General features: G+C 45.4%; 1 protein-coding gene across 2 annotated transcripts in view; it reads left to right on the top strand.

Annotated features, from left to right (window-relative positions):
- The window catches only part of KY (kyphoscoliosis peptidase), a 51,421-nt gene that overhangs the window by 16,988 nt on the left and 18,605 nt on the right, over window positions 1–15,828 (top strand). For both annotated transcript variants that reach the window (XM_017847711.1, XM_017847710.1), the window contains exons 4-8: window positions 4,538–4,612; window positions 6,415–6,477; window positions 9,094–9,176; window positions 13,380–13,488; window positions 14,971–15,088. In XM_017847711.1, coding sequence (XP_017703200.1) covers window positions 4,538–4,612; window positions 6,415–6,477; window positions 9,094–9,176; window positions 13,380–13,488; window positions 14,971–15,088 — 448 coding nt within the window. The remainder of the gene's footprint in view (window positions 1–4,537; window positions 4,613–6,414; window positions 6,478–9,093; window positions 9,177–13,379; window positions 13,489–14,970; window positions 15,089–15,828) is intronic.

Here is a 15,828-nt window from a genome sequence, read left to right as displayed (position 1 = left end):
TAGCAATATATGAGATCCAATTTCTCTGCATCCTTGTCAGCATATGATATTATCACTATTTTTAAATTACAGTCACCCCTCAGTATACATGGGGGATTGGTTCCAGGACCACCCACATATAACCAAATGTGGGCATACTCAAGTCCCACAGTCGTCCCTGCAGAAACCCCATATAGGAAAAGTTGGTCCTCTGTATGCGAGTTTTGTACTCCACGAACAGTACTCTCCATCTGCATCTGGCAGAAAAAAAGGACATATGAGTGGACTTGTGCAGTTCAAAACCATGTTGTTCAAGGGCCAGTTGTATATTATTGCTCTTCTAATAGATGTAATGTCTCATTTTGGTTTTAACTTGCCTTTTCCTAATGGCTGATGATGCTGAACGTCTTTTCATGTGCTTATTTTCCATCCATAATCTCTTTTATGGTAAAATATCTGTTCTTTTTCCCTTTTTCCAATTGAATTGCCTTTGCACTTTTGTAAAAATTTATTTTGCTATGTTTATGTGAATCTATTTTTTATTATTCTGTTTATTGATCTGTTTGTCCTCTTACCAACATCACACTGTTGTGATTACAGCATCTTCATTAATGCGTCTTAAAATCAAAGAGTAGGAGTCCTCCCATCTTTTTTTTCAAAATTAGTTTAGTTATTCCAGTTCCTGTGCCTGGATGTCTATATTTTATAATTATGTATTTGCACAGTTCCCCCAAAGTGTTTGGTTGAACTTGCATTAAATCTATACATCAGTTTTGAGAGAATTGCCCACTTGACAATTTTAAGGCTTCCAATCCATAAACATGGTATGTCTCCCCATCTATTTAAGTCCTCTTTAATGTGTTTAATCATATTTTGGAGTTTTCAGTACGCGATTATTGCCCATGTTTGGGATTTTTGTTTGTTTTAGATTTATAACTAATATTTTAATTTTGGAACTATGGGAAATGGTTATTTTTAAATTCCATCTCCAATTGCTTATGGCCAATATACAGAAATATAATTGATGTTGGTATGTTAACCTTGTATACTGTGACCATGCTAAACTAACTTATTAGTTCTAGGAGCTTTTTCTTGGAGATTACTTGGGATTTTCTATGTAGACAGACATATCAGCTGTAAATAAGGACAGTTTTATTTCTTCCTTGCCAATCTGTATGCCTTTTATTTCTCTTTCTTGTCTTATTACACAGGGTGGGACTTCCAGTACAATATTATTAGGATCAATGAGAGTGGACATCTATGACTTGTTCCCAATATTATTCTAAGTTGTAGAAATTATGTATGTGTAGGTTTTGTAGCATTCCTTTATTATTATTTTAATACTTATGAGGGCCTATACTGATAGCCCTCATTTCATTCCTGATATTGGTGTATTTACCCCTGATTTGTGTCTTACCTCTTTTTTTTTTACTGATCTTTAAAAAGAACCAGCATTTAGTTTCATTCATTATGCTCTGCTGTTGTTTTTAATTTCAGTGATTTATTCTCTCATTTTATGATTTTCTTCCTTCTGCTTGCCTTGGATTTAGTCTTCATTTCTCTACTTTCTTAAAATGGAAGCTTAGATTGTTGATTTGAAACCTTTCTTTTTTCTGTAATAAGAATTTAATGCTACAAATTTCCCCTTGAAGCACTGCTTTGGCTTCATCTCACACATTTTGATATGTTTTGTTTTCATTTTCAATGAGTTCAAAATATTTTTGAATTTTCCTTGAGACTTCTTCTTTGATCTATGTGTGATTTGAAAGTATGTTAATTTTTAACATTTGGAAATTTTCCAGTTGCTTTCTGTTTTTTACTTCTAGTTTAGTTCATTATGGTCAGAGAAGAGTTTTGTATGATTTCAGTTCTCTTCAACTTTTTAAGATTTGTTTTGTGACCAAGGATGTAGTCCATCTTGGTGACTATTCAATGGGCATTTGACATGAATGTGTGTTGTGCCGTTATTAGATGGAATCTTTTATAAACATCAAATAAATTTTATTCATTGTGTAGCTCATTTCTTCTATGTATTTGCTGATTTTCTTTCAATTAATTCTCTCAATGACTGAAAAATCAGCAAATACATAGAAAATAGATTTGTCTGTTCCTCCTTTTATCCTATCAGTTCTGGTTTCATGCATTTTGAAACTTTGTTGTTGTTTGACATATGCATATTGAAGGTTGTTATGTCTTCTTGCTAATATTCCTCTATCCCTGACATTTTCCTTTCTCTGAAGTCTGCTTTGTCTGATATTAATATAGCAACTCCAGCTTTCTGTTATCTTTTCACTTAACCAACCTATATCATAGTAGTTAAAGTTGGATCCTTGGAAACTGAATGTAGTTTAATCTTATGTATTTACCCTTTCTGACAATCTCTATTTTTTAATTAGTATGTTTAGACCATTTACACTTAATGTAATTATTGATACATTTGTATTTAGGTTTTCTACATTATTATTCGTTTTCTGTTTGTGCCTCTGTCTCCTCTTTCCTGCTTTCCTTGCCTTTCAGAATTACATTTAAATTTGCCTTTAAGTTTTTTACTATATCTCCATATATACCTATTTTTGTATGTATTATATGTACTTAACTTTTCATAATCTAATTATAGTTAATATTAACATTTCAAGTAGAATGAGGAAATCTTACCTCCATATAGGTACATTCACTCTCCTACTCTATGTTGTAGTTGTCATATATTTTACATCTATCAAAAACTTATCAGATGTTATAATTATTTCTTTCCATTATTATTCATATTGTCAAGAACTTGAGAGGAGAGCAGACTAATATATTTATCTAGATATTTACCATTTCTATCCCTCTTCCAAGTTTTCCTCTGGTATAATTTCTCTTCCATCTGAAGAACTTCTGTTAGCATTTCTTTTGGAGCAAGTGTGTTGGTACCAAATTCTCTTGGCTTTACATCACTTTTCACTGGCTACTTTCCATATTTTTTTCTTTAATAGTTTGATTATGCATCTGGACTTGGATTTTCTTATGTTTATCCTGTTTAGAATTCACTGAGTTTCTTGAATCAGTAAGGTGTTATGTCTTTTGCCAGATTTCAGAAGTTTTCATTATTTCCTCAAATATTTTTTCTGCATCACATTATTTCTGTTTGCCTTCTGAGACTTCAGTCACATGAATGTTAGACTTTTAGGTATGGACCTACAGATCCCTGAGGCACTATTCACATTTTCTGTTGTTCAAACTGGACAATACCTGCTGATCTATCTTCAAGTTCTCTGTGTTCTCTGTCATTTTCATTCTGCTATTGAGTATATCCAGAGGATTTTAACCGTATTTTTCAGTCTAAAATCTTCACTTACTTCTCCTTTATATCTTCTTTTTATTGCTGATACTTTATATCTTTCCATTTATCTCAAAACTATTTGCCATTACTTGTTAAAGCATGTTATTGTGGCTGGTTTTTTGTGTGTGGAGTTGTGTGGAGTTGGCATCTGTTGATTATCTTTTCCTTTTCAAATTAAGATTTTCCTGAGTCTTCGTAGCTGAGGAATTTTGAATTGTAGACTTTGCAATGCTATACAGATCTGCCCTGCATGTGCACCACCCAGTGGCCAGTCTGGGACCTGGGCATTAATCTACCCCATAGTTTACTTCCTGAAGACTGTGGTATGATGTTTAGGATGAGATCTATGCATGCACAGTTCAGAGGTGACCACAGGAGTCCATCTACAACTTTATGGAATTGCCTTCTTGAGCTCCCCCCTCTTCATGACCCATTTCTCATTCCTCTACCTAAAAAGCTGGAGCTTCAGTTTCCTCACTCTGCCCCACAACTGTGTCTGCATCTGGGGCAAATCAGCAGAAAACAGAGAGAAAAAACAATAAATATTTGCCCTCATTTTCTTGGGACTGTAACTTCTCTGGTATAAGAAAATAGTTATCCTCGCCCCAAAGTTGTAGGTGCCTGCATGGCCACCAACATCACTGCTGCCATTGCTACCAACAGAATTGCCTGGGGACTGAGTTGGGAAATAACAATAAAGAGGGTGAAAAACAACAAAAGATTTCTTTCACTTTCTCTGACTCTTAGGGGTTCCCTTTCTCACTCTGCAGGCCAGAAAGAGAGAATTTCTCTTGTGTGCTCTTTTTCTGCATCCACTGCACCCTTCTGGGTTTGAGAATGCCTTTACGTTCAGTCTAGATGATACCAGAGGGGGAAGAAGAATGATAAATTCACTGTCAATTTGCTAATGCTTTAAAAATTCTTCCCAGTCTTTGCCAGTTATTCTATTATTTACTTTGCAGAATCCTCTAATAGTTGCCCCTTACATTCGGTACATTGTTTATAATTGCATTCAATGGGAGAGACAGGGCTGAGTATGCTTTACTCCATCTTGCCTGAATCTGGAAACTATCTGCTTGGTTTGTTGTTTTGATTTAAAGAAAAAAGCAAGGATGATTTGTACACACAAAAGAAAGTTCTAAAACTAATTGTTTTGTTATTCAATCATCAGTCATGAGGCACTTACCCTTTCCTGGCAGCATCTGGTTGAGAATGTCATCTCCTTTTCCTTTGTAGGGACACAACTGACTGTAGAAGTCCACCCTCGAGATGCCATGCCCCAGCTACTTAAGAAGTTCTCTTTGGCTAAACGTATGTATGACAGAGGTACTCATGGTGGAGGGCTGGCAGAGAGGATTGAAGGCAGCTGGTTGGGCCAGATCCCAGCGCAAGCATCTTCTGAGGGAAGGAGAAGAGTGACATGGGCCTGCAAACTGGGAAAAGGCAGAAGCATGACAGCTTCATCCTTGGAGACTCTTTTCTCCACACCCAGCTACCACTGATTTTGCATCTCTGGAATTAGTCATAGGTAACACAAGATATTTAGCTGAAGACACATTGCATCACAAGAGTGTTGTTGCTGTGGCTTTTAGATACCATTTGTTTACTGCCCAAAAAGTGGCATGCAAAATGCTAAGTACTTTAACATTTATTAACTTTTTAACTTTTTGATGTATACTAATATCATCCCCACTTTTTAGATCAGCAAAGTGAGGCTTAGAGAGGTGAAGTGACTACCCATGTCACCCAGCTAGGAAGTGGGTCAGAACCCAGGTATGACTCTGAAGCCTGTGGTCTTAACCAGCATACTTTGCAGCCCTCAGTGCAGTGCACATAGGCCCAGGCCCAGGACCATGATCTCTCCCCAACTCCCTTCTCAGTCCCCTCCCTGCATCTGTCCACCTTATTGCTAAACAGGGACCTCAGGAGGAATGCAGGTAAAGTAACAGAGGCTGCAGAACAACTGAGGCTCAAGTCCTCTTTAGGTCCATGCAGTGAGCCAAAGTCCTCCAAAACTGTCTGGTCCTGTAGTTGTCAGCAGTCAGGATCTCAAGAGAGTAGTCTACTGTAAAGAGGTCAGGCTCTAGGGTCAACTGTCTAGGTTCATGTTTCAGCTGTGTGACCTTGGGCCAGTGGCCTAACCCCTCTTTTAAACTCAGTTTTCTCATCTAGAAAAGAAGGAAAATAAGTGAATCTGCCTCATAAGATTATAATGAGTTAAATGAGAGAGTAAATGTAAAGCCCAAGCCAGGCATAGTAAGTGTGTAACAAATGCTAGCTATCATTTTGAACCTTTATCATTCTATCAAAAACGTAGGTGGGAAAAAAACGTAGGTGCGAAATGCAAAATGCAGGTGTGAGAAATAAATGGAGCACTGTTTCTCAGAATGACCTGTGTGTGGTTGCAATCTTCTTTGGTATATTTATAGCCTAAAGTGGCCTTCAGGGGCATAAAACTACCTGCCTTGGCATCCCCACCTTCAACTCCCCCGATCCCATCAGGGACCCAAATCTTCCTGACCTGGTTCCAGATAAGCAGGAAAAGTTCCTTTCCTTTTGCCCAGGGAGTCTAATAACTATCGGCTACGATTCTGCCTTTACAGTCTTAGATTTATGGGATTCAGTTGGCCTTTAATCCTCCCAAGGAATAATTTAATTATGAACTGACCCTTCTAGGTTTTGACCACCACACGAACTGCTTTCCCCTTTCTGCATCTTTGTTTCCATCCATGGTCAGTTCTTATCCCAGCATTATCTGGCAGTGGATTCAAGAAAGCAGGAAAATCCAAAAGAGGGCAGGAACACCAGGTTCCAGGAGGACCCACTGAATCATCCAAAGTGTTAGGTCAGAGCAAATACTAATTCCAGTTGCAGAATGCAGCTCCCTTTCTTGTCAGCCACTTCCTAGTTCTTAGTCTTCCTTCTACCATACAAGGAAGTTCCTGGCAATTCCAGCAGCAATTCTGTGGTCAGTGGGGTGGGAGCAAGGAGGCTATGAAAAGGAGAGTACAGAGGAGGGGTCAAAAGCAAGGACCACCAGAAGATGAGTCATCAGTGCTTGCATTTCTGTTTCTTCTGAAGTATCTATACTTCTAATCTTTGGAATATTGTAGGTTTACAAGGTGATAAAAATGGAAACACAAGACCCCGGCAACCTGGAGGGAAAGATGCCCATGGTAAGTTCCAGAGTCTTCCAGGAGAATTCTCAAGAGAGCACATGGGGTTAGCCCATAGACTAATCTCCAATTGGCCGTTGCTTCCTGGGTCACTATGCTGAGAGGCTGGGGCCACCTTTGGGTTCAGGAGGGGAAGAGTGTCATGATTGATTAGCAATGTCTGCCATGGATACAGGTGGAGAAGGAAAAAGCTCATGCACCAGATGTCATCCTAAAGCTAAAGTGTACACCCCTCAATAACAAGGCAGACCATTATAGGAAATATATTAAAATCATAATTCAGGATTATGTTAACTTTAAATGGAATGCCAAATGTCTGTAAGGTAGGAGGCATGTGAATAAGCAGAGAGAGGCAGAGGAATGAGAGGGATGGTAGACAGCCTGTGTTGGAATCCTGCTTTTGCCACTCATTTGCCTTCCCTGTGCCTCAGTTTCCCCTTAGTAGACCAGTTGTTATCTAAGGCTGGGTGCAGCTCCATACTTCTTCCTATTGTTTTGCTTTAAAATCAGAATAATTTAACGGCATTGATATATTAAATGTATTCATGTAGAATCATATTTAGATCTTATATAATCTCCTCACAGGTAGATTTAATGAGGTATAAATCATGGGCATTTTTAACGTTCAGATATTGGAAAATGGAACCAAGAAAGAGGAAAACTAGTAATAGGGTTTTCAATAGCATTTTAGAAATGCCACCTTTATTCTAAATAGGAGTGCAGGAAGGCATCATTTGCAGAGCTATACTGAGTGGAAATCTGTTGGATGTGTGAGTCCACTTCGAATGCACTTAGGTTACCCTGATGACTCTTGTGAGAGAATGATAGGAACAGATTCTGCAGAGGGGGAGGGCACTGAGAAGGGGGAAGGCTCAGCAGGGGCCTGCCTGAGTATCCCCAGTCTTCTCTGGCTGCATTTGGACCACACAGGGCAGGGGTTGATGACATAAGTCAAGGTGGCCAGGCAAGAAACCCCTGGGCCCAAATATTGGTCAGCTCCCCAGTAAGTGGGCATTGCCTCTCAAACCATGCTGGCCCAGAAGAGGGTCATAAAGGGGCTGGGGCAAGGTCTAGAGGTGACACACACCCCTCCCCACCTTCTCCCCACATCTCTCAGGTCTAATAGCACCAGATTAAGGGACTCTCACTGAGAGCGGCAGCCCTGAGGATGTATGGGCAAATGCACCTGCAGTGTCCCCCACCAGGCAGGGAGGCCACATGTCCTTCCCTGCATGCACTTGCAGAGGAGCCCCACACCCTGCACCCTCCCAGAGAGCAGTGTGACACTAACATCACATGATTTGCCATCTCGTTCATGTTCCCGGGAATCCCACAGATGTGTACCTGAGGCCGGGGAGCTGGGTCCAGTCCCTCCCAGCAAGGTGGAGGTCAGAACCAGACTGGAACCAAGGTAGAAGTGCAGGCCCATCAGGTGCTTTCTCACATGGCCCTACTCTTCCCAGGTTTCCTACCATACCCTGGGGCCTCTCCAGCACACCCCACTTGCCCAGCACCCAGAGGCTCCGCACATGGAGGCTGAAGGTGGGTGGGTCCACCTGGGTCAGGGGCTCAGTTCCTCTTTGGTCCCAACTTCTTCCCACCCCTATCTTGTCTTCTCACCCAGCTTTCCTGATTTTGATCTGCCTGACTCAGGGACCCTTGGTTAAGAAAGGATCTGCCAGAGCCAAGGCTGTCTTCTGGGCTGGGACAGGGGTCTGCTGTCCATGCATCTGTTGGTCTAACCATTGGCCAGGCAACCTTGCAGCAGCACCCTAGCAGCAGCTGATTATAGCTGTCCTGTGTCCAGTGGGAAGCTTGCATGATTGCTGGCCCTGCATCAGCACTGGTCTCAAGTTTTCTCTCCTCCCTGTAGCTCTGTCTCAGAGACCTGACTCATGGCTTCGTCTCTGAGCAGGAGGCTCCCTGTGAGTAAGGCTAAGCATAGATGAGTGATTTGGAGGCCCAGCCTTTCTCAGGGCCCTGTTACCAGAACGCCATCACACATGATTGAGATGCTCAAGTCTCCAGTTGAGCAAAGGCAAAGGAGGAAGCCTGTCTGGGTGCCAAACACACCTTACCCTGCAGGACCCAGATGGCCTGGCCTTTCCATGCCCTCCTTCTCCACCCAGGTGTCCCTTGGCATCTCCACCCCAGCGCTGTGGTTGTGGCACAGACCTCCCTCCTTGAACCTGTGAGCACAAGCAGCACTGCCTGGACACTCCCCAAAGAGCATTCATTCCTGGGGAAAATAACAGGGAATCCATGGAAAACCAAATGGTGGGGAAAAGGAGATTCCATCATCAATATGTCTGGGAACTGCTGGGTTAACTGAGGTTAAGCCCGTTTCCTACTTCTGACTTCTCAGAGTCTGCAATAGGCGTATGTTCCCTGTAGGCCTCTAAGAGGACTATGGGAGTTGCCATAGTTCCCAAACTAACTTGATCAGGGGACCCTTCTAGGAAAGTTCCCATATAGCTCTTAGGCTCAATGTTTCAGGCTTTGAGAATTGTCTTAAAAGTTGGACTGTCACAGCTCCTCAAAGAGACAGCAAGGCCTAGGCCAGGCAGCCCTCCTTAGTGGGTCTCAGCTGCTGACCAAGCTGCCCTGTGTTTCCAGCCTACCCTTGGGATCGATCCAGCCTGAAATCCATTTCCCTGGACCTGCGGCAGTTTGAGAAACTGGATCTCTACGCCTCACAGGTAAGAGAGCTGGCTGCTCTGACCATGGGCCCCTTCGAGGTGGCTCAAGAGTTCTAGGGCAGCAAAGCCTCTCCCCAGACACCTCCTGAGCATAACCTGAGTGGCTTGGTTGGATGGCCCTGGAATGCCTTTTCATAGCATATGGATGGGGACGGAAGGCACAAAGCAGCAGCCCCTGCCCAGGGCCAGAGGCCATTCCATCCCCCACCCCACCCACGATCCTGTTGCTCCCACCCAATACCGCACACCCTGGAGCTCTTCATTGGCAGGCCCCTCTGGCCAGCCCTGACCTGCCTTCTCCATGCCCCTTTTGGCATTTCTGCTTCTAAGCTATGCCCGCCTCCAGTCCACGGAGGAAGGGAGGAGAAGATGGGAGGACCATGGATGTAGATGGCCATGACCACTATAATCACAGCCATGCTCACCTCCGAAGTGCATGAGCTGCCAAGCTCTCATGCCTCTGGGCCTGAGCATGTCTCAGGTGCAGGTGGGAGGGGCAGATGAAGAGCTGAAACACTAGGGACATATGGGAGTCATTGGAGCCAGGCAGGAGCTTCAGCACGGAGAGTCTGATAGGAGGAACAAGGTGCTGAACACTTTTGTGAAGTTAGGACATTAAGTGGTCTTAGAAAGGCCACCTTGTAGGTATTCAGGAACCTTGTTTGTTGAAATAATGAGTGGATGGTGGGTGCATGGATCAAGAAAGCCAGATGAGAAGTAAGGACATGAGTTGAGGGCATCCTCCTGTCCTGGCAGAAGACATGACCTGGATTAAGTGGAGACATTGAGGAAACAGAGGAGTGGAAAGGCCAATCCTGAGCTAGGGGCAGAGGGGAAGAACTCCATCACACAGTAGGTGTGGAGTGGGTGGGAGGTGGGGGAGAGGGGCTCCCAGACGGCTGGATTGACTCCTGGAGGGTGGATCAGTGCCTCCCCATGAGTAGCAAGGGAGAAGGAGCAGGTTTTAGGGGGTGAGTGTGTTTGGGATATGAGGGGCCCTACTCTCTGTGGCACATCTGGGGGAATTGCCCCCTGGGCAGCTGAATATACAAGCCTGGAAAGGTCTGGGCTGGAGACACTGATTGGGAGTCATCAGATTTCATTAAGAGCTGAAGCCATAGGTTGGGCATCATATTGCAGGGGCGGAGAAAGCCCATAGGGCATGGAGCCATCAAAGAGGCTGGGGCAAGGCCAGGAAGGGTCAGAGTTCTGGAAGGTCTAGGGAGGGGCTCCCTGGGGCAGGCGTGGTCAACAGTGTGAGCTGTGCTATCTGCTCAAGTGAGATCAGGGCAGACTCTTGTTGGCTACTGCAGCATCAAAGTGCACCTTACCTCCAGAGGGGCAGTGCACAGGGGCTGGAGGCCTCAGGCCTCAGACCTCAGGTGGGTGGAAGAGCAAGCAGGAGGTGAGTAGTGGGGAGTGAGGAGAAGATCCCACAGGAGCCTGCAGAGAAGTGGAGGCTAGACGTGAGCAGAACTGAGGAGACTGGGAGGGCATCCCAAGGTGGGGGAACAAGGAGGCATGGGGCAGCCAGGAAAGGAAGGGAGGAGGTGAGGACATAGGAGAAGGAGGCCACTGATTGAAGAAGGAAAGTTCCTGCAAAGCCTGAAGATCTGAGACATAGAGATAGCTGAAGCAGGAGGGGAGGATGAGGCTCTTAGTGAGGAAGTCCCACCTGGCCTGCTGTGAAGTGGAGGCCAGGCCATTCCTGTGAGTGAGGGAAGTGGGTGGGGTCAGGAGTCTGCAAAGGGCCCGGATTTTTGTAATGGCCATCAGAAGGGATGGGTCAGGCTGCTAGCCATACTCAGAGAACAGTGCCAGGAAGCCAGCAGAGGCCAGAGACCCAGCCACAGAGCAGGGAGTGGCCAGAGCAAGCCAGGCCCAGGTGGGGCCAGCAGGTGGGGACCAAAAGACCAGAAGCCATGGCACTGAAGTAGAAGGCTAAGTCAGGACTCCAGGCTGCAGTGCAGGCCAGCAATACTGAGTACCATTCGGGGCCCTGGGACGGGGACAAGGACAAAGTCTGTGGCGTTGGAGCTGGACATAGAAGAAAATGAAACAGAAAGCAACTGAGAGAGTAGAACAGGGGCCCAGAGGTCTCCAGAGGTCAGGCTGCCATTGTGCTGGGCCAGTGGTCAGCAGGTGGGTCCTGGAGTCCCTTGTGAGCAGTGAGATGGTTCCAGCTGAAAACAAGGTCCTCTAATATCCTCAAGCTGGGGGCTGCGGGGAATGTGGGCACCATTGCAGGACCCATTGCCCCAGCTTCTCTACAGAGATTAAACATGGTCAGGGCCACCTTTCCGGCAACCTCAGCCCTGTTTCCCTGAGGGCCCCTAGGAAGAAAACTAATTTGTTCTTTTTTATCATAAAATTTGCCATTTTAATAATTTTTAAATGTACAATTCACTAGCATTGATTATATTCACAATATTGTATACTCATCACCCAAAACAGAGGCTCTGGACCCATTAAGCAATGAAATTCCCATTTCTCCTCCCCCAGCCCCTGGTAATCTCTACTTACTGTCTATGACCTTTTCTACTCTAGATATTTCATATGAGTGGAATCATACAATATTTGTCCTTTTGTGTCTGGCTTATGTCACTTAGCATCATGTTTTCAAGGTTCATCCGTGTCGTAGCATATATAGAACTTAATTCCTTCTTTTTATAGTTGAATAATATTCCCATTATATAGTATATATACTGTATATACTCTATTTTATTTGTCCTTTCATTCGTGGATGGATGTTTTTTAACCTTTTGGCTATTGTGGATAGTGTTGCAATGAACACTGGGGAACCAATGTCTGTTTGAGTCTCTGCCTTCATTTTTTTGGGGTGTATACCTTGGACTGAAATTGCTAGATCATATGATAATTCTACATTTAACTTTCGAAGAAACTGTCAAAATGTTGTCCACAGCAGCTGCACCATTTTACATTCCCACCAGCATCGTACGAGGGTTGCAATTCCTCCATATTTGTGCCAACACATTATTTTCTGGTTTCATTTTTCAATAGCCAGTTTAGTAGGTCTGAAGTGGTATCTCATTGTGGTTTTGATTTACATTTCTCTCATGACTAAGGATGTTGAGCAATTTTTTATGTGCTTATTGGCCATTTGTATATCTTCTTTACAGAAATACCTGTTCAAGTCCTTTGCCCCTTTTTGAATTTGGTTGGTTTTGTTTTGTGGAGTTCTAGGAGTTCTTTTATATTCTGGATATTTAACCCTTATTGGATATATGATTTGCAATGTTTTCTCTCATTTTGTAAGTTATCTTTTTGCTTTCTAAATGATATCCTTTAATGTACAGAAATTTTTTATTTTCACGAATGGCCTTTTATCTGTTTTTTTCTTTGTTGCTTGTGCCTTTGGTGCCATATCTAAGAATTCATTGCCAAATCCAAGGTCATGAAGATTAACCCCAGTGTTTTCTTCTAAGAGTTTTATGGTTTAAGCTCTTATATTTGAGTCACTGATCCATTTTGAGTTGATTTTTGTATATGGCATGAGGTAGAGATCCAATTTTATTCTTTTGCGTGTGGAAACCCAATTGTCCCAGCACCATTTGTAAAAGAGACTCTTCTTTCCCCACTGAACGGACTTGACACCCTTGTCAAAGATCCACTAACCATAGATATGTGGGTCCGTTTCTGGACTCTCAGTTATATTCCATTTGTCTATATAATCTTTATGGCAATATCAAACTGTTTTGATTACTGTAGTTCTACAGTAAGTTTTGAAAATGGGAAATTTGTGTCCTTCAAATGTGTTCTTTTTTCAAAATTGTTTTGGTTACTTGTGGAGCCCCTTGGAATGTATAGGAATTTGAGAACTGATTTTTCCATTTCAGCACCAAAATCTATCGGAATTTTGGTAAGGATTATGTTAAATCCTTAGTATTGACCATGACCAGGGGCTGCTACCGCTGTCCAGATGCCTGCCTGGCTAGCCCCCAGATCTGCAGAGAAAAGCTGTGGTGGCTCTAGGGCCTGTGATTGAGCTGGTCAGCACCACCTGCCCTGTCCAACGTCCCCCACCTCCTCCCAATTGGTCCTCAGCCAGCCTTTGCCCCTCAGGGCCTCTCCTCCAGCTTCTCTGCCTGGGGGAAGAGCAGCACTGGCTATAGGTGCAAGGTGCTGGGCCGCCAACAGCCCCTCCTCGAGGCCCTAATACAGCATCCCCGTCCTGCTCCCCAGGTGACAGCCAAGAATGGCCTAGACGAACTGGTGAGTGACCTGCTCCAGGAGGCCCATACTGACCTGGAAAGGGTCCGTGCCATCTGGATCTGGATCTGCCATCACATAGGTAGGCCCACCTGTGGCACTGCTGGCTCTAGAATCCCTTGCTTCCTTTCCCTGAAGGCCTCTGCTCCTATCAGGTTATTCACGTGTGCAGAGTGACATGAAAAGTGGATGGGAAGAGGGGCCCAGGAGACTGGACTGATGAACCAGAGAGTTACCAAGGAGGATAAAATTTACCATGTGCTATTAGTCTCCATGAAAGTTAGTTGGAGGAGAATCCCTTGCAGCCTTCTGCCCGTAGCCAGTGCCCAGAGCTGGAAACTTCATCCAGCAGCAGCCTTCCCTCTGTCCCAGCCTTCCCTCTGTCTCATCTCCACAGAGGTGAGAGCCCAGAGCAGCAGGTCATCTCAAAGAAGGATGATCATTGGTGGGGAGAAGTTGCAGCTGTTTGAAAAGTGATTGCAATACCAGAGGGTTCATTAAATACCAGAGCCAGGAAAAGTGGGTTCTCCACTTCCTGCTCCTACACTAGCAATGTTGACCACTGGTCCCAGCCCAGTCTCCAAGGTTCTTGGAGCCACCTGAGGGACCTAGGCCTATGCAGCTGCCCACAGCTCTCCACAGGATGGCCTTGGGAAGCTCCCAGGTCATGCAGAACTGTAGAGGTGGTGGCTAAGGGATGCTGCCCCTTGCCCCCTTGCAAACACAAATGAGAGCGGACAGGGCCAGATCACGAGGTGGACTCCTAGTCCTTTGACATAAAGACCAGCTGGGTCTTTCTCAGCCTGCTGCCACTGGGCTTTTCTTTTGTTCTTCTGGAACAACAGTTGAGAATGCAGCTTAGAGAATGAGCTTGCCAGGCACAGGTAGGAGGTCCAAACTGAGGATGTGAGAGACCTCCAGCTCCCATCCCAACTCCACCAGCTGTGCCTGTGCCTTAAAGAGGCAGGGTCAGAAACAGGACATTTATAGGACTTCGTTACCACTCCTATCCCCATGCCAATACACACATACACAGTCCTTTTGGGTCCTCAGTGGCTACAGAGACTTCTGCCTTACGGCCTCACCGCAGGCCTCAGGCTTCTTTGCAATGTCTTCATCCCCTCCTTAGTGAAGTGACAGGCTGTGGGAGAGCAGGCTTCTCCACTTGGGGATGAGCTCTGTGTGCCCCATGGGTCAGCATGAGGCCTCCAGGCTGCAGGAAGACGGGATGAGTGATTTCACTGGAACTGTGTGCAGAGCTGTGTGGTGGGGATTCGCAGAGAGAGCCCCATGCCCCTGCACTGTCCTAGTCCCTTCTCCTCCTAGCCCCTCCTCAGGGGTTTGGGGAGCCAGGTGGCACCCTCTGCCAAGGCCTGCTCTTCCTCTCACCACTTGCAAAAAGAGGTGACAGTTCCCAGATCCCATTTGGGCTGGGGCTGTAGTTCCATTCAGCCCACTGTGGTTTCCTGGGGCTGGTGATGGCCAGAGCACAGCTAGGGGTGGGGATGGAGTCTTCTCGCCTCCCAGGCTCAGGTTCCTCATGATCCCCTCACCTGCCCTGTAGAGTACGACATTGCAGCTGCTCAGGAGAAGGACCGCCAAGCCTTCAAACCCACTGACATCCTGCGGACCCAGAAGACCAACTGTGACGGCTATGCTGGCCTCTTTGAGAGAATGTGCAGGTACGAGAGACAGGAGTCCCCGTGCTGACCACCAGATCCATCCCTCTCCCTCTTCCACACTGCCATGTGCCTTTGCCCACATGCCAGGCCTGAAACCTGAGTTTGCAAACTCTGCTCTGGAACCCAAGTGAGTCCTGAAAAGGTCAATTTCTCCCTTTTTAACACCAGCATAATTGACTTTGTACCATCTGCCGGGCTTCGCGATGCATTAACATAATGGCAGATGAATGCACAGAGATAATTTGGTTATAAAAAGCCTTTTTTCCGCCTTCTCCCATCTCTATGCAGCTGAAGGTTAAAAGAATAGCAGGCCTGGGAGCGGGAGGACAGTGGCTGCAGATGCCAAGGGGACTGTGAAAGGCTGTCCTCAGGGCTGACACAGGGGGCCTCTTTTGGGGGAAACAAAAGATCTCCCACCTGAAAAGATTTGTCAGTTGGACAGCTGAATCACTAGGAAGCAGCTTCTCTTGGAGTCGCTGGGCTCCATTTTCAGCACTCTGGGAGTGGGCATATGGCCAGGTTGCTGGGGTGGGAGACAGCTCTGGCCTGAGCAGGAGAATGGACCATTGCCGGTTCCCAGTGACTCAAAACAGGCTTAAGATGTGGGGTGTGGGGAGGGGATGGCCACTGACCTCCACAGCTTCCTGAGCCTACCCTCTGAGGTCTGCTGGATTCCCCCAGAAAACAGTCAGCTAGCCCAGGGGCCATCAAAGAACCTCTCCCCAGGGGGTGGATGAACG

This window comes from Rhinopithecus bieti, unplaced genomic scaffold (assembly GCF_001698545.2).
Source record: "Rhinopithecus bieti isolate Rb0 unplaced genomic scaffold, ASM169854v2 scaffold_30032, whole genome shotgun sequence".
In the NCBI taxonomy this organism is placed as follows: domain Eukaryota; kingdom Metazoa; phylum Chordata; class Mammalia; order Primates; family Cercopithecidae; genus Rhinopithecus; species Rhinopithecus bieti.
The sequence above is the reverse complement of the archived record's forward strand: the minus strand, read 5'-3'. Positions and strand labels throughout refer to the sequence as shown.